This window comes from Haemaphysalis longicornis, unplaced genomic scaffold (assembly GCF_048455015.1).
Source record: "Haemaphysalis longicornis isolate Haplotype H1 unplaced genomic scaffold, Haemaphysalis longicornis Haplotype H1 scaffold_10, whole genome shotgun sequence".
In the NCBI taxonomy this organism is placed as follows: Eukaryota; Metazoa; Arthropoda; class Arachnida; order Ixodida; family Ixodidae; genus Haemaphysalis; species Haemaphysalis longicornis.
In genome coordinates this window covers 99,985,532-100,012,816 of record NW_027526204.1, presented here as the reverse complement: position 1 = coordinate 100,012,816, position 27,285 = coordinate 99,985,532, and the positions used below count along the sequence as shown (strand labels likewise).

General features: G+C 48.3%; 1 protein-coding gene across 1 annotated transcript in view; it reads left to right on the top strand.

Annotated features, from left to right (window-relative positions):
* Nucleotides 1–14,817, top strand: part of LOC144157861 (uncharacterized) — a 31,074-nt gene extending 16,257 nt beyond the window's left edge. The window contains exons 5-7 of the mRNA XM_077688586.1: nt 9,944–9,979; nt 13,792–13,883; nt 14,583–14,817. Coding sequence (XP_077544712.1) covers nt 9,944–9,979; nt 13,792–13,829 — 74 coding nt within the window. The 3' untranslated portion in view covers nt 13,830–13,883; nt 14,583–14,817. The remainder of the gene's footprint in view (nt 1–9,943; nt 9,980–13,791; nt 13,884–14,582) is intronic.
* Nucleotides 14,818–27,285: the final 12,468 nt, after the last annotated feature.

The following is a 27,285-nucleotide window of genomic DNA, read 5'->3' as shown; positions in this document are numbered from 1 at the left end:
AGTGCTGTACAGATGAAGTACAGAAGTGACGAAGCAATTAGGAACAATAGTATCGCAATAAAATTATTCTTATTATTATTATTATTATTATTATTATTATTATTATTAATATTATTATTATTATCATCATAAAAATTGTAGGGCTACCTAAAAAGGAACAAAAGTTTTACCAAATGTCGTCCCTGGCTTTTGCTTCTTTCATTTTGGATATCCCACATGCTGTAATAATTAAAGCCGTAGTATTTTTCCCGAGAAAGAGTAACGAAACGTGAAGAGAACCTCAGAGAGAGCAGTTTGCGCCCACTAAAGTGTTTTTATCCACGTTAAAATCAAGATATTTGCCCATTTAGGCGTTCCATATAATCGTGCCGTTCTGTCGCTGTGCTGTTTTGACGCTGTGCTGTTTTGTCAACGTGCTGTTCCGTCGCGTGCGCTTTTGACGCCGTGCTGTTTTGTCGCGTGCTGTTTTGTCGGGTGCCCTTTTGACGCCGTGCTGTTATGTCGGTGCTCTTCTGTCGCGTGCCCTTTCGTCGTGTGCTGTTTTGACAGCGCCCCAATTGAGCTTATGCCGACAGCTGTCATTGTGATTAGCCGAGGGATTTTCGAGTGGGTAGGAGGAAGCTATTGGTTGGGATACTGACATTGCAGTCAAGTTGAAATTTGGGTTGCCTCCGTGAGCTTCAGGACCGCAACTGTAATCACCACAGGCCAATCCACCTGAGTAGAGAGAGAGAGAGCGAATCATCTTTTATCGAGCCCATTAAAATGGTTAGTGTGTGCAGGCAAAGGACGGGATGGAATCTTCCTCGCGGGTCCCATATGCGTCAAGCAGCTCCTGGCCCCTGACTGCCAGCGAGAGCGGGATCGTCAGGTCGGGGCGGACATCAAGGTCTCCCATCGCTCTCGGGGGTTTGGGTTGGGGAAGTTGGGGGGAAGGGGGGTTCCGGAGGTGAGTGCACTCTGCTATGACGTGTGCCAGGGTGCCTTCCTCGATCTTGCAGAATGAGCACTTGATATCGTGCTCATCCGAGTACATTCTGTATAAGAAGACGGGGTGGGCTAGTGACCACGCCTGTACTCTGCGAACGACTGTCTGTTGGTTCCTGTTGAGTTGCCGGTGAGGTCCGGGGAACCTGCACCTGCCGTCTCTGTATTGCTCGGCAATGTCTCTGTAGCTCGTGACGGGGCGCGGTAGTCCCGGCTCTTCCTGACCAACCGCGGTAGTCCCGGTTGGTCAGTTATTGGGCGTAGTGGCCGGTGAGTTCTTTGCCTTCCACCTGTGGGTGAGCCTGCATACACACGAACTCCATGGCTCGTCCTGGTGGCCTGCGTCTAGACACAAGCGCTAGTGCCGCGGGAGAGACCCTCCTCTTGCGGTAGCTTGCATAGGCCGACTTGGAGTCTGTGTCCACGGTCTTCGCTCCCGGCTGTGCGAGGGAGAGGGTCACGGCCAGTTATTCTCATTCAGACGGGTTCGTCGTTCTGGTCGACGCGCTGGTGTCCAGTCTGTCGATGGTGGTGATGACCGCCGTCTCTCTAATTCTGTGTTTGGGGAGCGAGGCGTCCGCGTAAAGAATCTTCGGGTCCTCTTCCAGCTGCCGGGCTAGTGTCCTGGCCCTCTCGGAGCGTCTATCGTCGTTTCCCCTGGCTGCATGTTCCTAAGGAGTGGTTTGGTCTTTATCGCGTCCATCCATTCCTAAAGTAGCGTTTCCGTCGCTGGTTGCGGTTCGATCTTCCATCCCACCTTGCGCAGGACGGCCCGGCTGTGCTCAGTTTCGCTCAGCCGTATTCTTTGGCTGGAAAGGTGCCATGTTGTGCTTGCCCATGCCCAGCTACTTATGCGTGGACGAGTGGACGGGCGCTCCTATGGCGAGCTTGACCGCTTTCCTGATCGTCGTGTTCAGCGGTTTCCGGTCCGCCTTCGTTCGCTGTAGGTATGTGGCGGAGCACGTGACGCGCCACACGACAAACGCCTGCACCAGGCGCAGGGCATCGTCTTTGATGCCTCGGTTCCTGTTGGTGACCCTGCGGATCATGCTCACGATTTTCTCGGACGTTGTCTTCTTGACAGCCGAGTACGCCTTGCCGTCTTCCCTCAGCAGGAGTCCTAGGACCCGGATCTGCTGCGTGGGCTTGATTTGTGTGCCTTCTATGGTGACTACCACGTTCTGCGGCGGCTCTTTCTTCGGTCTACTGGTTTCTACCATGAGTACCTCCTACTTCTGTGGGGCGCAGCTCAGGCCGCATGTTTTTGCGTACTCGTAGACGGTCACTTCCGCTTTCTGCATGGCTTCCTCTTCCCACGTACCGGACCCCGCGCGGTTCGTCACACCTTTGTGTCGTCGGCATAGGGCGCGTGGTCCATGCCTTCGATTTCGTTGAGTAAGTCGGGCAGGGGCAGGAGGGCCAGATTTAAGAGCAGAGGCTCAAGACCAACCCCTGAGGGGTGCCCCTATCGCCGAGTTCTATCGGCTCCGACCGTTCCTCTTCTATCCGGATGGTCGTCGTTCTCTTTGTGAGGAAGTCTTTGATGTAACCGTACGTTCTGCTACCGCAGCCCGTCTTGCGCAGGTTCTCAAACACGCTGCAATGGGACAAGTTGTCGAAGTCCCCCTTGAGATCCAGTACCAGTATTCCGCGCGGTGCGTGTCTCAATTCCTTCTTTATTACGAGTTCGTGCAGCTAGACGAGCTCGTCTTGCGTGCTCAGCTTCTGACGGAACCCGAACATGGTCGCCGGCATCTGGCCCGTCCCGCCCAGGAATCCTTGGAGTCTTCTGCTCCATGACCTTGCCACGCAGGACGTGAGCGATATTGGTCGCATATTCTCGGTCGTCAGAGGCTTGCCACGTTTGGGTATGAACCTCACCTCGGCTTCTTTCCCTTCTGCGAGCAGCTCCCAGCGTTCCCAGGTTCTGTTGATGTGCCTTAGGAGCTCGTGAACCGGAGCATCGCTCATGTCGTTCAGTAATTTGTATGTTATGGCGTCCGCGCCGGTCGCGCTCTTCTTGTTGCTTTCGTCAATTGCCGTTAGCATCTCCGTGATGGTGAAGGGCTCGTTCATCTTCGAATTTTCCCGTCCCCCGTACTGCTCCGGTATCGGGAACTGTCCCTTTTCCGTCTTCAGATACTTTGCTTTGAGGTCTGCGATGAGTCTCTGGCCGTCTCCTCCGTAGGCGGTCAACACTTTGGTGAAGTTGTGATGGGTTGCAGACTTGCTGCTCAGCGGGTCGATCAGGTGTCTGAGCCGCACCAGGTCTTGCGCGACGACTGCTTGCCCTGCAGTCCGTCGCAGGTGGTCATCGAATTTTCGCGGTACAGCTTGGCGGTGTATTTGGAGATTTGCTTGTTGAGCACTGCTATGCGCTTGATCAGCCTCATGTTGCGTCTCTGGCGTTTCCACCTCTGCTTGACGGAGTGTTGCGCCGCCAACATGTGTGCGAGCTTGGCATCGACGAATGGCGTTGGCGCCGTTGTGGTCACTTCCTGCGTGAACTATCGAGCGCGGCTTTTTGCTCTTTCTCCCATTCCGTGTGGATCCTGTGGTTCGTGTCCTCCATTTCTTTCTTGGGGTCTCGTGCGCTTTTTCAATCCACTTGCGGATGCGGTCAAAGTCGGTGATCCGATCCCAGGTCTGCCTCTTAATTGCGCCAGGTAACGTCTAGGGATCCCGCCTGTCAGATCCGGTACGGTGTCGCGCTCTGTCACTTCTTCGAGTCGCAACGCCCGGCTCGTTGCGAGGTGCCATCTCCTGGTCTTCTATCGCCTTCACTAGGGCCATTTTGCGTTTGTATTGAAATTTGTAGCCCCATGCGGTGTGCGAGGCGTTGAAGTCGCCGAGGATCAGGAGCAGCCTGTTCCCCGCCAATGCTCCGCCTACCTCACCGTCTTGTCAAAATCGTACTTTCCGCGTTACGGTCGGCAGTACGCGCTCATCACGAACAGGTTTCCGCAGCTTCCGATGGTCCTAGAATGGATCTCGACCAGGGTGTGATCGCAGCCCTCTTGCGCCATGAGGTGCTGGGTTGCTGCCACGTTGTAGCGCACCAGGATCGCTGTGCGCCCTTCCGTCGCGTCCGTGTAAGACACGTATCCTGGTAGTCTGGGTCTATCGTGCGTCTCCTGTGACGCAATCACGTCCGGCTTCTGGTCGATGACGTCAATGTGTAGTTGAAGTTCGGCAGCCTTGTTGCGGATGCCCCTGCAGTTTTATTGTTAAAGTAACGTTGTCTACTCCCCCCCACCTCCCAACGCACGGGATCTCTTTTTACAGTTTAGGCGCATATTCGTCTGAAGTCGTCAGACGGCCGCGCCTGCTTGCGACTGTCTCCTTGATTTTACGGTGCGTCGTTTTTTCAAGGCCCCAAACCGGCTCTTTGCGGTCAACGCCGCCATCTTGGCGGCTTGCCGCTCTTACTTGATTGACATCCCGTTCACCTGGATCACCAAAGCTTGCAGTTCGGCTCGCATGACGCCGCACTGCTCGGTGATTTCATTGATGACCGCTAGGATCGCTCACATGTCGCCCCCTTGAGGCGTAGCTGTTTCTGACAAAACTGTGCCGCCGTCTCATCGCGCACCGGGGTTTCGGCGTCCATCTCATCTTGGTTCGGCATTGAAGGACTCTGGTTCGGCTGTGCCGATGGGAATGGGCTCGCCTCTCCTCGCGTGATACGAGGCGAGGGTGGGTCCTTCTCGGCTCTTTGCGCTTCGCGTTAACGTCCCCGGGCGCTTCGTTTGGTTTGACGGCCCCAGCCACGGCCCTATAGCACATCCATTTTCTCCATGAGTGCCCTGATTTGCATGTTCTGCTGTTATGTCTGAGTGGTTTGCTTTCCTATGAGTTTTTTTTTTTAGTTCTGCGCATTCGCCGCACTCTTTGCGAGTCTCGGCGTTTTAAGTGATGATAGATATCTTGTTAGGCCTACGTGTATTCAGAGTTGCGAATATTTATTTATTTATTTATTTATTTATTTATTTATTTATTTATTTATAATACACCCGCCGCGGTGGCTCAGTGGCTAAGGCGTTGCGCTGCTGAGAACGAGGTCGCGGGTTCGATTCCCGGCCGCGGCGGCCGCTTTTCTGATGGAGGCGAAAAGCAAAAACGCCCGTGTGTACGAGATTTCGGCGCACGATAAAGATCCCCAGGTGGTCAAAATTAATCCGGAGCCCTCCACTACGGCGCGCCTCATCGCCTGCGTTGCGTCGGTGCGTTAAACCCCACAATCAATCAAATCAAATCAATCAATTTATTTATAATACCTCAAGGGCCCCAGTCAAGGGGTGTTACATGAGGGGGTAGACAGTTCACGAACAGATGATTTGTTCGATGTCTTCTTTGAAATGGGCGGTGCTGGAGTGGTGCACGATGTCAGCAGGAAGATCGCTCCATTCTGTTCATGTTTGCACAAAAAATTAAGAGTGATGGGCAGTGGTATGCGCACGGGGCGGATAAACACCTTCCGAAAGGCTGATACGGCATGAAAGACGATGAGCTGGAATGATAAAATGGTTAAGGTGCAATGCGTGATAAAATTTATGAAACAAACACAGTCTTGAAATTTTGCTGCGTGAAGCTAAGTTAACCACGTTAGCTTGAGATTTTAGTTCGGTAACGCTGGTATGATAGGAGTAGCCTGAATACATGAATCTGGCTGCGCGATTCTGGATGAATTCAAGTGTTGTAATAAGAGTGATTTGATGGGGATCCCAGATGGCACATGCGTATTCTAGCTTCGGGCGAACTAGTGTTAGATAGGTTAAAAGTATAACAGAAGATGGGGCTATACGTAAGTTTCTTGGGAGATAGCCAAGAACGCGTTTCGCGTCATTAGTGATGTTCATTATGTGGGATGACCAGGTCAGATCTGAAGTTAGAGTGATACCGAGGTATTTACATGGAATAGCTGCTGTAATTTGAGAATCAAACATGAAATATTTATTGGAGGAATAAGATTGTCGGCGATGAAAAGAAATGAGACAAGTTTTCTTTATGTAAAGGGACATCAGCCATCTTTCGCCCCATGACTGAATCAAAGAAAGATCAGACTGTAGGATGACAGTGTCGTTTGCATTATAAACAGGACGATAAATGACACATTCATCTGCGAATAGACGAATGTTAGAAGCTACGCTATTGGGGAGGTCGCTAATATAGATTAGGAATAGTAGAGGGCCAAGGACCGTGCCTTGAGGTACGCCGGAGGTTACAGCGGATAACGAGGAGCGATGGTTATTAGCACAAACGAACTGCTTACGGCTAGTCAAGAAGTCACATATCCAATTAAAAACAGAACAATAAGGTAAAGACATGAAAGCTTCAAAAATAATCTTTTATGAAGAACTTTGTCACAGTCTTTTTTGAAATCAGTAAAAATGGCGTCTACAGGTATGGTAATATCCAGGCTAGAACTCAGGTCGTTAACGAATAGGGCGAGTTGAGTGTCACATTAAAGTCCTTTTTGAAAAGCGTGTTGGTTAGGGTAAAAAAAATGTACTGAACGTAAAAAATTTACTATGTGGCAATAAATTACCTGTTCCATTATTTAAAGCATATACCTGTGATCGAAATGGGACGACAATTACTCATTGAAGATGAAAGACCTTTTTTCGGGACAGGAATGATCTTACCAAGCTTCCAGTCCTATGGCACCACTCCGCATGAAATGGACTGCTGAAATATGTACGAAAGAATAATGCTTGTTATAGGCTGAGTGTTTTACAGTATTTTGGAATTGATGCCATCCATTCCCGCGGATGACGTTTGTTTCAATTCGTCAATTAGCTTTGCAATTCCGTATGAACCAAATGTAATGCCTGAGATGACAGGATAACCAAGGGATGGGGAGTCTGGAAACGGGCTGCAAGATTCAGGGGTAAATACGGAAGAGAAGGCAGAATTTAATACTTGAGGGGTAATATGATCTGGAATAAGATCAGCGTGTTCATCAAGTAATGATAATGTTTTTGTGGGGTTTGGATTAATGGCTCTCCAAAATTGTTTAGGATTATTGCGTAGCGTATTAGGTAATGTAGAAGAGAAAAAAGAACGCTTAGCCTTCGCAGCAAGCGATTCAAATTCCTTTGCTTGTCCGCGGTACCTGTTCCAAGCGCTCGCGCAGTTAGACAGTTTAGCCGAGTGATATACGCACTTTTTCTTATTGCTAAGACGCTTAAGAGATACGTTAAACCAAGGTGAAGACGCCCGTTTCGTAATTGTAATTGGGGGTATAAACCTATTGATCAAATCATGAATTTTGCACTTGAACAAAGACTAGCCAGTTTCAAGGGGGCCTTGGAAGAAGTCGTTAAAATACCAGTCACAAAATATGGATAGTTCGTTGTCAAAGATAGCATAGTTACCCTTATCTTAGAGTGTAAGCGTTTTCTTGGAATGTCTTGGGCCTGGTAGTTGATTGGAAAACTAAGCGTGAAGTACGGCGTGATCACTTATCTCGGGGAGAAGAACTAGGGATGCAAGATTGCCGGGGTGGGATATGAAAATGAGGTGAAGAATATTTGAAGAGTGCTCAGTAACTGGCGCTGGGAAGGAAACAAGTTGAAATAAACCAAATGTTAGGCACGTGTTAACAAAGTCGCTTACCATAGTGTGTTTAGATATCGTGAGCGCTAGGTTAGACCAGATTATTCCTGGGAAGTTAAAGTCACCCATTAAAATACCCGCTATGTTAGGATGAGATGCATTCAGGAAGTTAAGAGCACTGTGGAAATTAGCGATAAATGAAGGATCTGCTTCAGGGGGGCGGGAACAGGCTCCAGTTATAACCGGAGGATATGAGTTTCTGCAGCAGACAAACAATATTTTAAGGCTGTAAGGGATGACCACTTGGGAGCAATTTAATCGAATGTAAGCAGCTATAAGAATGCCACCACCACGCTTACCATCACGATCTCGCCGAAAAATTGTAAAGCCAAGAAAACATGGTGTTAATTCGGAATCGCATATTGAAGGGTTTAGCCATGTTTCAGTTAAGAGAACAAAGTTGCATTCTGTCGTGCAGATAAGATTACAAAGCGAGTCGCGTTTCGGCAAGAGGCTTCTAATGTTAATGTGTACAATTGACAAAAGCTCGGGGTTTAATTTATGATTCGCTGGGGTGGGAGGTGGTAGCTATGGGCGGAGGGGGATTACTTTTTCAGAAGAGCGATCGAAAACGTAAGTAGTGTCGTCAATGGTTAGTTTGTTGTACCAAAGTTTATGCGTCTTACGAGATGCTTTACCAAATTCATTGAGGTGCTTACGGGCCTTGCGTGTGTTGGGGGAAAGATCTTCACTAATGCTGTAATTAGTGTCTTTTAATTTTTTGGCGTTGGAAAGCACTGTTCTCGGTCCTTGAAATGGCAGAACCGGACAATAATGGGCCAATTTTTACGTGGTTGAAAACGCCCTATGCGGTGAGCGCGCTCAATGTCTCTAGGTTGGACTGAGACTTCAAGACTGGCAAGACATAGATCGATGACGCGCTTCTCAGACTGTGCCCAAGTCTCGTCACTGGCATCTTCAAAACCGTAAAAGACAAGGTTGGATCGTCGCTGTCTGTCCGCAGAGTCGTCCATCCTGGCGACAAGGCTAGTCATTTCACCGCAATATTGCTCTGTTAGTGTATGTAAGCCGTCGTCTTTTTATTTTACCTTGGCTATTACAGAGCAGTTGTCTTCATGTTTAGAGAGTCTTTTAGTAATTTCTTCGAATATTTCCTCGTGTTGCAGCAGCGTAGAACGTATGTATTTTATTTCATTAAGGATGCCTGCCTGTCCGGACTGCATATCGCTGAGGACAGACATAACGTCTTTAGGGGTTAGCGGACCGAGTTGCAGGGCCAGGGTTTGTCTCGATGTCGCCACATAATAGCAACAGCACTCGCAGGGGATGAATAAGAGGTCACTTAACGGGGCCATGAATATAAAATTCAAGTTTGGTTAAATAAAAGGACTGCTTTGTCCCTGTGACACTGATACCCATTTTATCGCATCCTTCAGTGAAATAATTCAGATATTAAAGAAAACCTGATGCAGTGGTGACTCCCCAGCCACTATAGATTGTTTGCTCTGTGACGTCACAAAGTCTTGCTCGTGCGAATGGCGGCCGCAGACCTAAGCCACCACAAAGAAACCAGACGGCTACTGTAGCGGAGTCTCCTGTTCCATGCTGTACTGCACTTGCGCAAAGACGAATACCAACACGCCCAAGCCTACGCCTTATTAAGCTGTATCTCCAGTTACCTCCCATTGCATCACTCGCATGTTAACTTAGAGTTAATGCACCGATCACTATCTTTTTTGTGCTGGCCAATATTGCGTCTCTCCTTCCCGTAATATCTCCCGGTAGCGCGAACTTTAAAAGTTTTTCAATAATTGAAGCGCTTTCTTGGCTGAAAACATCTTTCGTGACTGCGATGAAGGTGAGTGTGTTACCAAAAGCGTGTTTCTTTTTCAAGACGAACAAAGTTTTGTTTTTTATTTATGGCCTCTTTCAACGTTGAACCTAACTACGGGCCAAGCTAGGTCAAAATTGTTTTAAGTGCAGCTCTGTGCACCGGTTGTGAAAATTTCTCCATTCTAAGGCCACTGCGCCCTCTATCGGAGGGTCTGGGAACCGGTTTTCGCCAGGCCGCCGAGGCAACTGGTAATGTGCTCCTACTCCTTCGTGACGCAAGACCTTCAGCAGACATGCGAAGTGGCTCTACCTTCAACAGCTCAGCTGTTGAAATATAAGTCACATAGAAACTTAGCGATTACGAACTCGGCCACCTCGGCCACCTCGGCGAACTCGGTCTTCGGGAAGCCAGCACGCTTCAGCTTTTTCTTCATCCTTTGATTCATTACCTATGCATATCATTCTACAGCCCGCAATGAGGGCTGTGCATTCTGCCTCTCTAAGTGAAAAGCTACAAGAGCTGCTATTTTATTTCTTTTTTCAGGAACGCCTGCTGCTGCTCCACTCACAGCGTTTCTGTGTAAGTATGAGGAGCCAAGGCATGTCAAACTTCCGCACCATTTGCTCTCCGCTGGCCCACAGTTGGTCAGCATGACAGCTTGTGGGTTCTGTAATTGTCTTAAATTGCAATTAGGAACGTTTAGCGCGATAAAAACAAAACAATATCCCATCAACTGACCCAAAATCGCACATTTCCAGCAACTTCAATTACAGGTAGGTAGTCATATTGTGGCTTCGTACTTTGAACGATTTGCATGGCAATTCTTTAACTCTGTTCTAAACCTACATTAGCTCAACACATGAATACCACGAGGAAAATGTGCCAGACACGCACTGACGGATAGTATGACTCAGGAAGGTTTGGTCACATACGGGGTGGAATGGCTATTACAGAACCGTGCAAGCCGAGCACGTGTTTCTTTTTTCTTTAAATATTTTGTCACAGCGCATAATGTAATAGCAATCACAGACTCGCCCACCTGAAGAATGTGCGCGACCATGATATATTCATGATAAACAAGCGCTGCAGCATAATAAACCCGAAGTACACTATCCCGTTTTCACCAAGACACAATGCTTGAAATTTTTGGCAGGCGGATATTCCTTGCATAACGAAGTGCTTGTTCTGCACTGGAGCCAAGCGGAGATTACAATTTGCGGCAAACGTTCGAATTTCGTACCCGTGAAACAGGGACCTTAACGTGATGTCACGATTGTTAAAAGACTTTCTCTGCACCGCTGCACATGTCAGCAGCATACTCTCTTTTGGGCGGTAGTCCACTGCGGCTAAAAAAACACATAGCAATCGAGATATAAAATTAAGGCCGATGGTCTTTCTGGAACTCCAACGGATGCATTCACTGAATGTTTTACGTCCTAATTATGACAATATTAAACTTCAGAAATTGATTGTCAAAACACTTTTACGGTAACTTTTTACCAGCTGTAATGCGGACAGTATCAGTTTTTTGGCATACACTGCTCTTAAGTAAATACTGTCACGCAGCCCAGGACGACGCAGGGTTATTGCAGAAATGACGTTATTTGGAGTGAACTTGTACTCTGCAATGAACCTAAGACAACACAAACGTCGAAGACGCAGTCATTAGAGTGATGGACACAAATGAGCGATGGTGGATGGAATGCCACGGCGTTTGCTCTGCGAGCGTTTATCTGTGCTTTTTATTCTGCCTGGAAGAACTAAAACAAACCGAGGGAACGGGTGGTCAGAGAACATTCTCGTCTAGTGATGACAGGGCACTATCCCTACCCTACCGCCCTCTATGCCCCTATCCCTACCAAATAAAATGGCAGGTGCGGCATACAAAAGAAAGAGGTGGAAAGACATGCTTTGCTGCGAACCGTGCACGGACCAGCGCTGGCAACAAAATACTATAATAAACCATAATTCAATAAGCCAAACTGTAAATAAAACATAAGGCATGCATGGTTCGCGGCAGGGCTAGACGTGAATAGATTGTTTCGTTCCGCAACTATGCTGGCAAAACTGGATAAAGTATGCTTCCCATGTCATTCAATGATGACACGCTATGAGAAAAAAAGAACTCATGAGAATATTCAGTTTTGATCATAACAACATTACGTTCGTTTGGCTGTGCTACGTCGGGTAAGGTTAGGTATGGTTAGGGACATGTAGGAAAAACCGAACTTTTGAGAATTTTCATTTTAGATTATCCGAACATTAGTTAGCTGGTTACATTACATCGGGTAAGGTTGGGTAGGTTAGCCTAGGTTGGCTTAGGAGCTCCGTTTTGTTATGGCGCCCCCCAGCGCTTGATAGCCTGGACCATAGGATTTGCTTCAAGCTAGTTGCAAAGCTTAGTGTCGCAAACACGTATTAATCGTATCGAACTATTGGCCAGGAGATCGTCCTATAGCTGGCGCCTCTTAAGTTGAGGGGCGCCACGGTCAAATTTCTGAAGAGGGGAAACAAACAACAAGAATACATAGGTTTATATAGCGCACTGGTCGATTAAATAAGATTGCTTTGATGTACAAGGAAATTATGCGCAGTGGGGCAGTGGAAAACTACGAAATACGAACGAGGCGTTACCCTGCATCGCTTTCCGCAACCGGAAACCCAATGCAAGCTCTGGATATCAAAGCTAAACTTTTGAGGGTACGTTGGACTCGGTCTGTAGTACACCTCAGGGAAGAGTGTTTCAGGCACATATCAGACGGAAATCATAATAACAGCACAGAAATCGCCGCAGACATGAAAAAGCCGACCCAAAAGGCTTTACAATCATTCGCGGCAGTAAAAACACAGTGACTTAAAAGAACAGCTGTTCCATCGGACAACCTGCCCGGTGTGAACATGATACGCCGCCAAAAGTTGCAAGTTATTGGAGAATTCGCATTGAACGTTCCTCCTTACCGGGCACAAAAGAAGTTTGGCTCTAGGTCACTTTTGATGAACCATGTGTACGTAGTAAGTTCCATACCTAAGAATTCAGTCGCGAGTCCGTGCGGCAATTTATAAGGCCCCGCTTGCGAAGACGATGGATACGCCACAGTGCACGCTACGCCGAAATGTAACTAACATGCTAAAAGCTGCTCTCAAAATAATTTGTTGGCTAGCAACCATCACTTCAAAACAACACACGCGACAGTGGTCTTAAAGCGCGTTCATCCCATTAAAAACGCGTACAAGTAACATTAGCACCTGTCACCTGCAACGCTCACACCACAGGCCCCGCTTAAAAAAAGCTGATGTTTCCAAGATGAAAGCGCTGATGAAGAAATGCCAGGATACGGCTTGGCGAACTTAGAAAAAACGTGCACAGCACAATAACACACAGCGATTTCTTTTTAATATTTCACCTGTTGCGCAACAGTCAGGACCGCAATACTTACAGGTAGCAACGCAAAACACGCTCCCCTCCCAGCGCAGACGACGACCCGTAATCCGCACAAAATAGGCAGCACTACACGGGCCACACACTCTGTTGTATAAATCGGTATCCAATGGTCATTAGACGCTGTCGCACGGAGAGCCAGCACCGCATATAAGACGGGCGAGCTGAAACGCAGACAGTGATGGGTCAAGCACAGGGAATTGAAGGCAAACCGCGAGATGGACACACCATACAGTTTCATAACTCTATGGGACACACTGCACACCGATACAGGCCAGCTAAATGAACGGGCGATAAGCCCACACCTTCCACGCAACCTTAGTGGCATTAGCATGCCGAGAAAACCAGTAAGTTTCAAGCAGAAGCTGTCGTCGCCACACCAACGCTCATTGGTCTAATCAATCACGCGACCAGTGGCTCTGTCTTCAAATAAATGCCTAGAAAGATATATAGACAAGTTGACGTTGAGGAAGGGAACAATACGGAGGGGGAATCTGGCCGCCGACTACACCCCCCGCCGTCCCTCTTCTTTCCCCAGCACTTTGCTCTTATTGGACTGTCGGAGTCAACACAAACACACAAAAATGCCGGAGGTCACCGCTGTTATTGTTTCTCTCTCCTGAACAACAGCACGCGAAGAAAGCGCGGGCAGCCGTTAGGGAAGTTCGGTGGCTCCTAAAGCGGCGCGCCATTACCAAACTTGATAAAGCTTCTTTTCATGCGTATATGACCACGTCAGTGTAGTGCGTATTTGCGCGTATATAGTCTGCGAAAGCCTGTGAAAGTATTCTAACTCTGCTGCCTTAGCGGCTACTGGGTGCGACTAAGTTCACTGTGGGATACTACGTTTTGCACCAGTTGGGGAACCCGTACACGGACGCGAATGCAGTTTCTTATCAAACTGTAATTTAATTCGGACTCCGAGAATTCGCTCCCCTGTTTCTTCTTTCAGTACCTTTTTTGGTGCAGCAGTTGTGCAGATTCTCATAGCCATGGCAAGAATGACTGAGTGCGGCTGCTGTGGCAGAGAGGGCGGAATGTCAGGTAAGTGAGGTTTTAGTTCGGACAAAACGCTGTAAAATAACCAGCAAAATCTTCTCTGGAAATGTGTACAGTTGGAGTAATTCTTTGAGATCAACATATACTCGGAAGTGCTCCCTATAATAAGATAAACAGTTAAATATTGTTCTCCAGAAATATAAGGTACCTCTTCGGCCATGTGAAAAAGCCTGTGTTGTCTGCTTTGTTCCCATCTATTCAGTTTCTCGTTGGCGCCGTTAGGGGCGCCACTTTAAAATCTTCTCCCCACTAGGCCCGTGTTACGTATACGATGCACACGTGCAGTCTCCATCATTATCAGCAGCAGCAGCTTAAGTCCTCTGCAAAGCGGAAGTCTCTCCCATGTTCCTCCAACCATCGCTGCCTTCCACTGCCCTAACCCATTCTTTGCACCCGAATTTTCTTATCTAACTACTTTATCGAGTTAACGGCCTTCCTCTCCTTGTAGTTCCGTCTGTTACACTGGTCTGTTACACTCTGTTACACTGGTAGTCCACCGGAAGTCATTTCACCGCAATACGCAAACGCAATACTTCGACCACTTGAAACGTGACCAGAGGAGCTGTTCCCGTAGATGCAATGTGTGTGCGAGGACGCCTTAAGAATTGGCAGTGCGAGCTTGTGCGAGCACGTATGTCTGCAACAGTTTGGGTGTAAAGTGTGACATTTTTTTTGTCTCCGTAGGTGCCTCCTGCCCAATGCAGAGCTGCAACTGCAACAAATTTTGCATCGACTGGGGTTCCGAAGGAGGGGAATCCCGAGGTTTACTGTTCTTTGCGTGCGAATGTCACCATTAATTTAAACAAAATATTTCGTCCCAACTGTGTCCTGTTTGTCTGCCCCTAACCCGTGACGACTCCTAACTAAGTCAGAGCCGGACACCTCTTTTTGGAACCAATAAAAGTTTTTACGACCAGCATTTCCACGCACAAGAGTATCAACCTTGGAAAGTATTACTGTGTTAGTAGGTTATCATTGTGAACGGGTTATGCCAACTGTCATAAGCTCCTCGGTTGAGCCGCACTGTGGGCTGGTCTATCTACTCCTTACGTTTGTCTAATAGAATATAAACAATATCAGGCACACAGAAATGAGACCCTAAAAACACTCAGGCATTTCCTTGAGCCCACACTTACACGTACCCGCGGAATTAACAACACTAAAGCCGATCTCCAGATTCACACAGGAAGCTCCAATTAATTTCCATCACCGCAGAGTTCAAGCGCGGCGTTCCAAGATTTGGAAAGGTTTTCGTAGGAGAACATTCTTCACACAGCAAAGCCGTTCGGCAGTCGACAGCACTGATGTAAAGCACGGAGGAACATGAACACGCCCCAAATGATACGGATGAAAAAAGCTATCAATAACCATTCAGCAAAAATCGCCACCTCCTGAATATTAACAAAAATTGGATGGAAGTACTTTCAATTCCGTTGTTGGATTTTCGTCGACAGCTGTTGACGTTAGGAAAATAATAACGATACGTACATAAACGAAATCCCTAAGTCATATTACTAGATCTCCGGGGTATCGACACACACAAAGACACGCGTACGCGCACACCCCCACAAAAACATGCCCGAACGCACGCTTAGTTGTAATAAGTCATTGTGGAAACAGGAAAGCCAGTGCATAAAATGAAAACTTTTTGATTTACAAATACAGCCTTAAGATAAAGCGTCCGATAACGCCATGCACACTCCGGTGAATTGCAGTGTCGGCGACAGCTGCCGTCAGCAGCTTTCGCCGTACACCGATTCCCATTTGGCTGCTAAATCGTTCCAAGCCGATCGTTCCAGTCAATGCGTTCGAAAACCTCCGATGATACCACAAAAAATCATGTTCCTTTCCGTAACCAATGTTTTGAGGGAAACAATTTTTTCTCTGTCGCACAGCAGTTTGAATATCGTGGCTCTGACGAAAGCCTATGCTTTGAAAAAAATTCCCAAAAATAAAAGGTTGTATGGAGCGATGTAAAAAAAAAAATACCCGTTGGTATTAAAAGAACCGCGCTTCCTTGCTACAACTAATTCACAACTGCTACTGTGTCTCAAAGTTCGCTTTGCTGGGAACCTGTGCTGCGTTTCTAGGTGAAGTGTAGACATTTTTACAACGGTTTTTACAACTTTTTAGGGACAATGCAGCTGCATAGTTCACTATTTTTCCATCGGTGCATCATGCGAGTACATGACCAATTTTCTGGTTTTGCGCTACCATGAAAACGACTTTAATTTATTGGCAGAGTGGAACATATTAGCAACGTAACATGGAAAAAGCGCTTGAGACGAGGTTGCCTTGGCGGAAAACAAGCTGAAAGGTATATCCCTGCCACCTTAGCCTTTAGAACTTGCAAAGCACAAACGTCGGCGACCACGGTTAAAAGCGCCGCCTCCTAAACTACCACACCCGGCCTGACGAACTGTGCTGTACTATATCTGCCTGCATGAAGGCAGCGTCTCGCAAGTTATTTAAGAGCTCCTATAACTGATCATCTGCCGATGACGCCCTAACAAAATCCAGTACCAGCCAGCCGCCCTACTGCAAAGCAGCTAGCCACCTGAAAACCCAAAAATTAAAGCCGCTCCGCTCAATGTGAAAGCTGTCGGAAGTGCAGAGCAGTGACTCGACATAATGGACTGTACCGCCGTTATCCGCTTACTGCTACAATCCCATGCAATTCAAATTTCCCGCCTTGGCAGTGCTCGCGCGCCCCCTGCCTGAAACTGCGCCAGCGGGAGTTCTGTTCTCTTTGCGTTTTTCTCCCCGCACGTGCAGGCGTTGCACTGCCACATTTTGCGTTCACTAACGCCGGCACTGCCGGTTAAATACGTCTATTAAAGACGATAGTCTTTCTTGGGCTCCTTAAACCCAGAAATTTTGGTCTGTCTGTATGTCTGTGTGTCTGTATGTCTGTCCGTCTGTCTGTCTGTGACTCGATTCAGCCACCCGGCCAAAGCAAAGCAATGCCTGCGGAATAGTCTTATATAGTCACAGCTAAATCTACCCGTCTATGTCCGGTGTAATGTTCATACTTCTCAACATTGTTAAAGAAGAACAAGACATTACGCAAATATGAGACAACAAATCAATGCAGAAGTGATATTTGCAGCGTTCCTTTATAAAAATTCAAACATGCTTGACTTTTGCGAAATTAAATACTTCATCAATTGCAGAAAAAGAATTCACTCCGCCGTCGCCTGCTGTCGCCCGCGCCACTATAGCTTCTGGCGCCATTTTAAGAAAGCAACCGGCAACAACTACGCAAGGTTCCACTATATAGGTTCCACGTTCTGCTTGCAACGCACGTGGAGTAGGCAAACGCGGTTCTATAAACGTTGAAGTAGGGCGCATCGATTAACGCGCGTCTTCGCCGTACGGCAGCGTTCGCATCGAGACGCCCGGTTTGGAGCAGTGGAACGCGGGAAATTTAGAATGATTTAAGAAAACATTTGGTGTCTTTACCTTGGGAGGAGCGCGACGCAAGAGGGACAACATAAGAGGTGAGCGGGAAAGCGAAGGGAGGCATTTACTTCGCAAAAGCCGATAAAGACTATCGTCTTTTGACGGCATTTGCAACGAAAGGAGCAAATACGCGGCCAATTTTTTTTCCTCAAATGTTCCTATAGTTTTCTTTGCGCTAAACAACGGCAATATGTATGACAAGCGCCAGCGTTTCACGAGTTTTCGAACGCTTATGACTTTAAACACCGTTTTGCTTTCGAAGCCTCTGGGGCACGCCGCGAACGACAGCGTCACCCCGGGACGCCGCCTTGGTGCTCTATATACTTGGGTCGAACGAGCGAGCTAGGACGACAAGGCGAGCGCCTGAAGTGCTCTGCACTTAAAACGCGCGCGGCCACCACACCTTTCGCTGTCGCCAAGGGCCCTTCGTGTAGTGAAGCGAACTTACGTCCCGCCGACTTAGACCGTAGTGGCCGCTCAATAGAAAAGTATGTACCCGATAAAACAAAAAAGAACTCCGCTGACGCTCTCAGCAACAAATTCCCCTTATTCAACCTTTAAATGAGTCCCAGACTATTTTTACAGGAGACCACACTCACTGCAATTAGTGCCTGAACATGAACAATATTTCAAAATTAACAAAGTTAATGTCTTAGCGCTCCGAAACTACTCACTTCCCTATCCCATATTTTTTACCGCAGTTACCATTAACCATATAAGCAAAATATGCAGCTTCATTGTCTCTAAGAAAGTTGCAACAGCTGTCAAAAATGTGTAAATATTTCCTAGAAGCGCCGTATTGCTTCCCCGCAAAGCACACTTTGAGACACATTAGCAGCTGTCAATTATTTGTAGCAAAAAAAAAACGTGGTTGTTTTTCTACTAACAGGATTTTTTTGTGACACTCCCTATTTTATTTCAGCGATTTTTTTTCTCGCCACCTAGGTTTCTGTCAAAGCCACGATATTGAAAGTGCTGAGACAGATAGCGAGAAGTTAACAGCGAAGCTGTTATTCAAGCCGTGAGTTAGGTGTTGCAGGAAAAAAAACACAAAGAAATTGAGGAGCGCTCGTGAGCGCGTGCCTCGCGGCGACCGCCGAATCCACGGCTCGTGCACACTGGCTTTAGCAAGAAGGAAAAACTCCAGCACTGTAGTCAAGCGCTACTGCGCATGTAATGCTTAGCATGAGGAACACGACGATATTGATGTATATGACAATGACTGAAACTTGCACAAATGCGTGGTGATGTGTCCTTCAGTCGTCACCCATAAAGAAATCCTGCACCTTCGCTATAATTCAAGCCTTGCGCGACTTAGTGCAAGCTTGAGCTGTTGGAAGTCTACAATGCTAAAGATGACTTTGCATCCTCCAGTCGCCGCGAAGAAGACGACGACCTCTTTGATGCATATAACGACGATTACTAGCACCGCAACTATGCAAATAAACAATGATACTGAAACATAACTATGTGCCGCAATGCTTACCTACAACAGCTTCGCCATTCAAGTCTCGCGCGTGAGTGCAGGCTTTCCTGAATTTTTCTCCACAATAAATTTATTACGAAAACGAATAGTGTAGTCAAGGGATCGACCCTTTCTTTCTAGAGTAATAGCAGGTGGTCGAGCGCATTGTTTCGGGCGTTTCGTGTGGAATGATCGCACTATGTCAACATACCCAACCAAATCTCCATTAAGTGTCATCTCCATTAAACTGGCCTTACAGTCGCCAACCGCGAAATCGGCGCACTAGCGCAACCTCCTGTCGACCATAGGCGGGGCTCCTTTTTTTCTGCAGTTGGCAGGTAACAGGAACCTCTATTTAGGGAGCTTCTGGCCGTCACTCCAGCAGTGATGGGCAGCGCTGTCCAGCCCGGACCCGGAGGTCACCCGACAGATGGTGGACCGGACACGCCGGACACCAACCACCGCGGGAGCCCTGGACTGCTGGCTTCTCCCGCTTTCGAGCGTGAACCTCCCTTGTATGAAAGGAAGTGTCGCAACCACCCCCACCATCGCCACTTCCGCAGAGCGTACAGTTAGGACAGGGCGCACCCATGTTTTTCCGGTGGAATTTGGGTCTGCATTCCTTGCATTTGGGCCTCAATGTGATGCGGGCACACGCCTGCCCTGAGTGCGGTTGTGCGGCACACGTGGTAGTGGGTGAAGGTGCGTTTGTAAAGGTATAACACGTCGTCTCCACCCCGCCAACGTCACCTATAAAGGGCAATTTCTTTCCCAGAAAAGTTACTTATATCGTTGTGCAATTGCCTAACCTGAGGTATATAAGGCGTCAAATCCTGGGGCTGAGTTGGCTTTCATAATTTTTTGTGTCTTGCCTTGAGGTGCAGGCTTTGGATTACGGCTTTGCGTGAATTACCCGGGAGATCCCGCACGATAAAACTTCTAAGGTGCCGTTACCAAATATTGGCATTTTTATCTGCTCAGTGCCGCGGCAGTGACTGACGAAGGGGTGCTTACAACGGGCTTGATCTGATCTTCATCGATGTGTTCTCTGATTGTTGTGCCCTCGCTTTGGAGATTCGCTATGGCATAAAAATACTCGGGCTACTCATCCAATCCGATCGCGGAAATACAGCGGTCTATACCCACCCTTCCGTTCCATGTAACGCAGATCGTACGTCTGCTGAGGCACGTAACTGCTAGGGTCCACGGCTCGAAGGAGAAGAACCACTGCCGATTCATCCAGGCATTTCTACTGAGCCACATTACCTAGTCCCTCTAATGTCTGACCCAAAGTAGACGGACTCATCCGTAAGGCATACAGTGTTGCCCTCGGGTTGCCTCCTCACGCCTCCACTGCCAAACAATGGGCCACCGGCCCTTACAACTCCCTGGCCAAATTATTTGACGCACACTGTACGGGCCAGGTACATCGCCCGGCTAAATACACACCTGGCACACTCTTACTGAAGCAGGTGCAAATGCATTCTTCTCTTGCACCAACCCCCACGGCTCGCATTCAACCCGATTACAGAGATTTCATAACTATTCGTCCACTGCCCCCAATTTGAGCCGTAGTTACCAAACTGCCCCACCAGCTCCTCGAGCAAGTGCCGTCGTCTCTGCTTTTCCCCCCTCGTTGAACACCTTCTACGTAGATGTAAATTTAGGATGACTCAGCGAGCAATGGAACGGAAGATTATAGGTGTAACGTAAAGGAACAAGAAGAGAGTGGAGTGGGCCAGGGAACAAACGCGTGTTAAGGACATATTAGTAGAAATTAAGAAGAAATGGGCGTGTAGAGGGCGTGAATGCGAAGGCAAGATAACCGTTAGTCATTAATGATAACAGTTCGGATCGCTAGAGAAGGCAAGCGTGGCCGGGGCGGCAGAAAGTTAGATGGGCAGATGAGATCAAGAAGTTTGCGGGGATAAATTGGTCGCAGTTGGCACAGGACCGGGATAATTGTATATCCACGGAGAGGTCTTTGCCTTCAAGTGGGCGTAGACAGGCTCATGATGATGATGATGATGACGACGACGTAGTACCTAGCAGCACACCGGTACAAACCGGCTTAAACTATCGCTGTCGCCTCCTCACTGACTATTACTCCCCTGACGTCCCTCACTATTCTCACCACAACCCGACATGTTGCGGAAAAGGTGGTCATAGCCCTTGCCCTTGCACACCGGCCTTCCCCTTATATAATATGATCCGATAAAAAACGACCATCAAAAATGTGGCTACCGGCACTATTTCCACACTAGCGTACCAAACTCCTCTTCAAAATTCACCTCCCCCAACCCAGGCCCCGCAACCTAGCGAGCTCTTCTGGTTACCGGCACACACGGCACTAGACGGCGCGGAGTGGACTCATAAGGCGGCCCCAGCAATCGCCTCCCGTGCACCTGACGAGATCACTTCCCGTCAAGGAAGTTACTCTACCAGGGGCTCCCTCACCACTTACCGGGAGATCCCTGACTACTACCGCCTCTCCCGCAATACGCCACCCCCGGCTCAGCCATCCCTAACACTCTCGCAGGAACGGCTGCGGCGCCTCCTCCAAACTGAATCGCTTCCAAATCGGGCCCTCCTCCATCACATCCACCCATCTGCCTACGCCTTTCCCTCCGCCCACACTAAATTCACAACGCAACACCCCATGTGGGCCTGCCACTCTGATATCCACCCCATTATAATCTCCCCTGCCCACTGGACGGAGGCCCTGGGACGCTCGGACGAAGACTCCCAGCGCCTACTGGTCGCCCGAGCAAGAGCTGTGGTGGCGGCACCCTAAAGATCGGTGGTGCAATTAAAAGTCTCCCTATCCCTCTCTCTCATACAACATGCGATTCGAGAGGACCATCGGCATCACCTTACTTAGGGGCAGGCCGTTTTATTGCGCAATTGAAATCTAAGCAATCATTAACGTGCGCACGCACAGCCCTGACAAAACTAGCCGCAATTTGACACTTAGCTTACAAATATTTCCACTGAGATGCTTAATATTCGGCACAAGACATGAAAACGCTTATACGTATTCCAACAATAAAGGCGAAAGTTGAGGCTGGCAAAAAAAAAGAAATGTTTTAAGTTTAAATTAGCGCCAGTACCTCAGGGGCGATCAAGTAACACTGATCAAATCCGAGAGAAAGAGACAGAGAGGGAGAGAGAACGAGAATAATCTTTTTTTTTTAAATCAAGAAATACTTTCAGAGATAAATCCCCATTTAAGGATACTTTGAGCTCCGGCAACGCCCGACATCCCTTTCTAGCGCAGCTCACCTTCGAGGCCGATGCTGGCCAGGGCTCACTCCCAAAGCTCTATGGGAACATGGAGGTAGGGTGTTTAGGGTAGATTTGTTCCTCGTTCCTTGCCAATGTTGAAACGAGTTCCCGTTACAAGTTCCTTTATTGCGAAAGGAACGCGTTCCAGTTCCACTTCAAAAATTGGAACGTGTCGTTACATTAACGTTACAATTAAGTTTTTAAATATAAAATGTAGTGTCGGATAATCCTGGGGCGAAATTAAGTAAGACATTTAAAACTCACATCGAACTACGTATATTATACGAATATTAACATCACCAGCAGCAGATCATCTGGAGATAAAGATAATCAAAAGAAACGCTCCTAGGCGAATTTTTCAGGGAGCACCGGACAAACTCCAGACGGCTCTAGGACATTTCGGTGCAGGATATTTCGGTGCGGAAATTTCGGTGTACGGACATAACGGTGTACGGGCGTTTCGGTGCATGGACATTTCGGTGTACGGACATTTCGGCGACCAAATTATCCGGTGCTTGCCTGTTTGCGACAGCCGTTATATTTTTATTTCCGCTTAACGTGGGTTATGTACAACAATCTGGAGCAGTGAATTTATTTTTTTGATTGATGCCATGTTCGGTCTTTGCCAGGTATTTTCAGAAATTCTACATTTATATATTTTTGTTTAAGACTTCTTCCTGGGGACACCTGTTATGCAGCCGATTGAATTCTTTAGCACACGTTTTTTTCATTTATGACAGGTTGTTAATTTATATTCGCTCTTTTTTAGCTAAGGCAATTAGCCGGTGTTTACGATGATCTACCGCCTCTTTTGTATATTTTTTAATTACACACCCTCAAATTACATAAATTACATGCACACTCTCAATATCCAAAACGTAACAAACATTAGCTAGCCCCCCAGAATGCAGAAAACCTTATGAAGGGTATTACGTAGGCTGGGCTGCCTTGCTAAAATGAATTCACGAACACTGGTCTAGGATATTGTCGGGGAGGAAAAACGGGCCTTTTGGAAAAGAGAGAGAAGTGATTTGGCGGAGAAAGGAAAGGAAAGTGCACTGGGGATATTATTGAGCTCAGCAGGGAGCTCACCTGCATACAACCCAGTCCGGTGGGGAGGGGAAGAGGGGATAAAAGACTTAAGAGGAGGTTAGGGGTGGAATAGAAAAGGTGTGAAAGAGAAAGACAGGAAGAACAGAGAGAGAGAGAGAGCGAGAGAGAGAGAGAGAGAGAGAGAGAGGGAGAGAGGAAAAGAAAAAGGAAAGAGGGGGGGAAGGGCATTACATAGGCGACAGCGGCACGAGTGTTCGGCGCGAGTGTTTGTTTAGTAGCCTCAGCTACAGGCGCTGGGTTAGTCCAGTGGCCTCGAGGAATGCCAGGAGGTGGCTGAACACTTCACGACGGGAGCTGGCAGGACCCGTCGGGAACAGCAGGTCCTGCAGGTTGTGTCTGGGTCGTCCGAGACGCTGGAGTGCAGCCTGCAGCACTGCTCTGTGTGCTGCGTCTCGGGGCAGGACAGGAGCAGGTGCTCCAGCGTCTCGTGTTCGGGGCAGTCGGCACAGGCGGGGGAGGCGCGTCGTCCTTGGTGGTGCAGCAGGGCCGCCACCTCGCAACAGTTGAGGCGCATCCGGAGCAGCAGGCTCCGGACGTCCCTGGTGAGGCGCCCTGGCAAAACAGGCGGGGCCTGGCCAGAAACTACTCGGGGGTTCGGGTGTATGGTCAGGGCCATTCGGGCCAGGATTTGGCATGGGGCGTCAAAAGCCGTCACGTCCTGGGAGGCAGGGGTACCTGGCTGGTGGGCACCCTTGGCCAGAGCGTCGGCCGCCTCATTGCCCGGGATGCCCATGTGGGCCGGCAGCCAGTGTAGCTGCACAGTGCAGCCGCGAGAGGCCACTGCGTGCAGCTTGGCCACCAGTGACCACTCCACGTGTCCACTCGAGCTGCCCGGTTGGTCAGCCGACTGCAGCCGCAGGAGGGCTGGCCGGGAGTCCGTGAGGACGAGGGCTTTGCCGTCTGGGCCTCAGCCGCCGGTTCTAATGTCCTAAATGCTGATTAAGCGCCTACCCGTTGTGCATACAAATTCCACCCACTGTGTTCGGGACAATCAACCTCCGTTTAATGTTTACAAGCCTACATTTACCACATTTTAATTCTTTGTTCTAAGCCCCCCCCCCCCCCCCCCCCCCCGCCATCCCACCTCCCGCCTGTACGCTCGAATCTCGACCAGATTTCTTTTTCAGCCATATTATTGTCGGTTTCCACTGAAAATCCTACTGGCGTGGTAGAGTTCACGGTCTCCGAAGCGTCACCACAGTGATTTTTTATTTTTTATTTGGAACATACTGCTAGCCTCTTAGTGGAGGCTTTTGCAGGAATTGGGTGATACATTCAGAACAATTACATAGCACACTTCGCGTTTAAAACAGAGAAAAAGCTTTACATTCACCATGGGCGCACGAAACCTCTATAATGTGGCACAAAAAGCCACCCAAAAAGCCACTGAGAACACAATGGCCACTATCGTTTGCTGGCTACGCCCTTCCGCGCGTCGCGATCATACCGATGGCACCCCACTCCAGGAATCGCTCTTTCTGCGCATTCAGTCGCCCCCTTGGGAATTAACTCATCAAGTCGCGCATATCATGGACACCCCAGGCGTACATCGTTTCCTCCCATTATAAGGAGCAAAAAAAATGAATTGGCTAGTGTGACGAGAGCGGCAACAGTCGTCTTCAAGTTTTCGAAGTCCTGTCGACGCAATGGTGAAGCACAAGTGACACCCCTCTCTGTCTACTTAGGGGGATGATTGCCGGCGGGGCTCAGCTTTCCCCTTCCCTAAGTAACGCCACCGTAAGTGCGATCGTTGGTTTGTTAGTTTTAAGTAGACCTGACACCGAATGCAACGAAGGCGAGATTGATTGAGAGAATAATTAAAACAAAATGCGCACGCGCTCAATCGACCTCGTTTTTCTGTTGTTTTTTGGCGGAAGTTTTGCTGCAGGGGGGGTGGGGGGTGGGATTGACTAAAAGCAGCAGCGTCTTGCACCGTTGGGTGAAGTGAAAGGAAAGCGCTTTGGTAACACTTAAAGTATTAGGGTTGGGCGCATGAATGTTAAAATAACAAAAAATGGTTGAACGGAACCAAATCCCAAACGTTAATTTTTACCATGTACTACAGAAATTGGGTTTCCCGTGGCAATGCTCCGTCAGGGTTTAGCGTTCGTTTCCACGAACGGCGGTGCAAGCACAAGTCTCGAATGTAAAATTATATCGTCACGAAATTACAATATTAAAACTAAAATGTTCGAAGAATGCCGGGGCATCTCCTCACTCAAAATGTCTGGGCCAAGACTTCGTGCACCAAAATGTCCCTGCACAGAAATGTCCACACCGAATGTCCTGGACCGAAATGTCCGACACCGAAATGTCTGGATCCCGTTTAGCAGTCTGCCCGTTTCGTTGGCTACGTTGTTACCGGATGGACCGGGACCGGTCTGCTCCTGAGCGCGCGGAAGGGCGAGTAGGAAGGGTGCGGAGGCGCGGACATGGCGAAGGCAGGCCCGCGGAACTAATCCCCCTACCGTGACGAATGCCCAAGCGCCCAGCCGAGCCGGGTCCCCCAGTCAACCCAGTAACAATTACGCATACGACAGAACGGACGGACTGCTAAAGCTCTCTATTCTTTCCCCGCCAGGGAACAATTCTATCGGCCAGACGCGCATTCTGGCCTCCCCAGACAAACAATGAAGGGTGAAAAGCATTCTCGCGGCTACGCTATTCACCCGTCGAACGCCACGTAAGCAACCAGCATGAAAGCAAGCACAAGCTGCGGCCTGATGCGTGGTTATTCTTCTGCCTTCGACCTTCGAGGAAGGACGTACGGCTGAAGGGCGGGCAAACTGACCATCTTATAGCAAGACAAACGCAGTAGCGCTTTGTGGATTTTTGTACTCGAGCATTGGCATCAAAAACAGCCAAATTCTAGCAATGTAACGGCAGGAACGCCGTTCCTGCCGTTCCTTAAAAAACGTAACGAGTTACCGTTACAGTTCCACCGACCCGTAATGGAACGGTGGCGTTCCTCCGTTCCTCCAAAAAGGAACTAGTTCCAGGAACGCTGTTCCTTGTAACGCCGTTCCGTACAACACTGGTCGCAGCCGCCCACTTAGCGAATGGGGTGTGTTAAACTGAAGAATATTGCACAATCTTTTGCCGTTCCTATTTATTTTTTTAATATATTCTTGGAACATAATTAAGGTCCCTGTTTTAACGTAAACTTGTATGCGGGGTTTACCGTTGTCACCTTTCTGGCCGTCAACCTTGTCACGCTATCGTGACAGATTATGCCGGGATCGCAGAAAAAAAGGCGGTAACTATCTGGCCTGAGTTGCGGTAAGGACAGCAAAATGCTACGCATGATAATGGTGAAGCATTTTAATCTTGCCCATTCAGTCATCCATTTAATTCGAACTCCATCCAAACAATAATAAATAAAACAGCCATTTTTTTTTTAGTTTTTTGTGACGTAAAAGTTCGCTGAAACGAGCGTGGACAAATGCAAAGCGTTGGGTTTCTGTAAGGGCGAGGCATCTACTGCCCTGTAGTGCTACTCTTACTCTAGGCCAATAACCACGGTTTGTTTGCTGTTTGTGGTCATAAAACATTTCGCGTCATGTTTATATTCTGTGATCTCTGACTTGCAAGCCGTCATGCATATTATTTGCTCGCTGGCAACCACTTTCAAACCGCGCCTCATGTGAAACTCTACATATTGCGCTGAAACGAGCGTGGACAAATGCAAAGCGTTGCGTTTCTGTAAGGGTGAGGCATCTACTGCCCTGTAGTGCTACTCTTAGTCTAGGCCAATAACTACTGTTAGTTTGCTATTTGTGATCATAAAACATTTCGCGTCATTTTTATATTCTGTGATCTCTGACTTGCAAGCCGTCATGCATATTATTTGCTCGCTGGCAACCACTTTTAAACCGCGCCTCATGTGAAACTCTACCTATTGCAAATTCACTAATATTTCGCCCCGCGAAGGTGTTTTATATTTGTTGCCCTATTTGAGGGCGATGGCCGCCGCCATTTCCAAGTTCTGACGTAAAATAAGGGCTGAAGTTGCCAATGTGTGATATTCGCGTTCCCGCAATTCTGTTTATCAAACATAGCTCT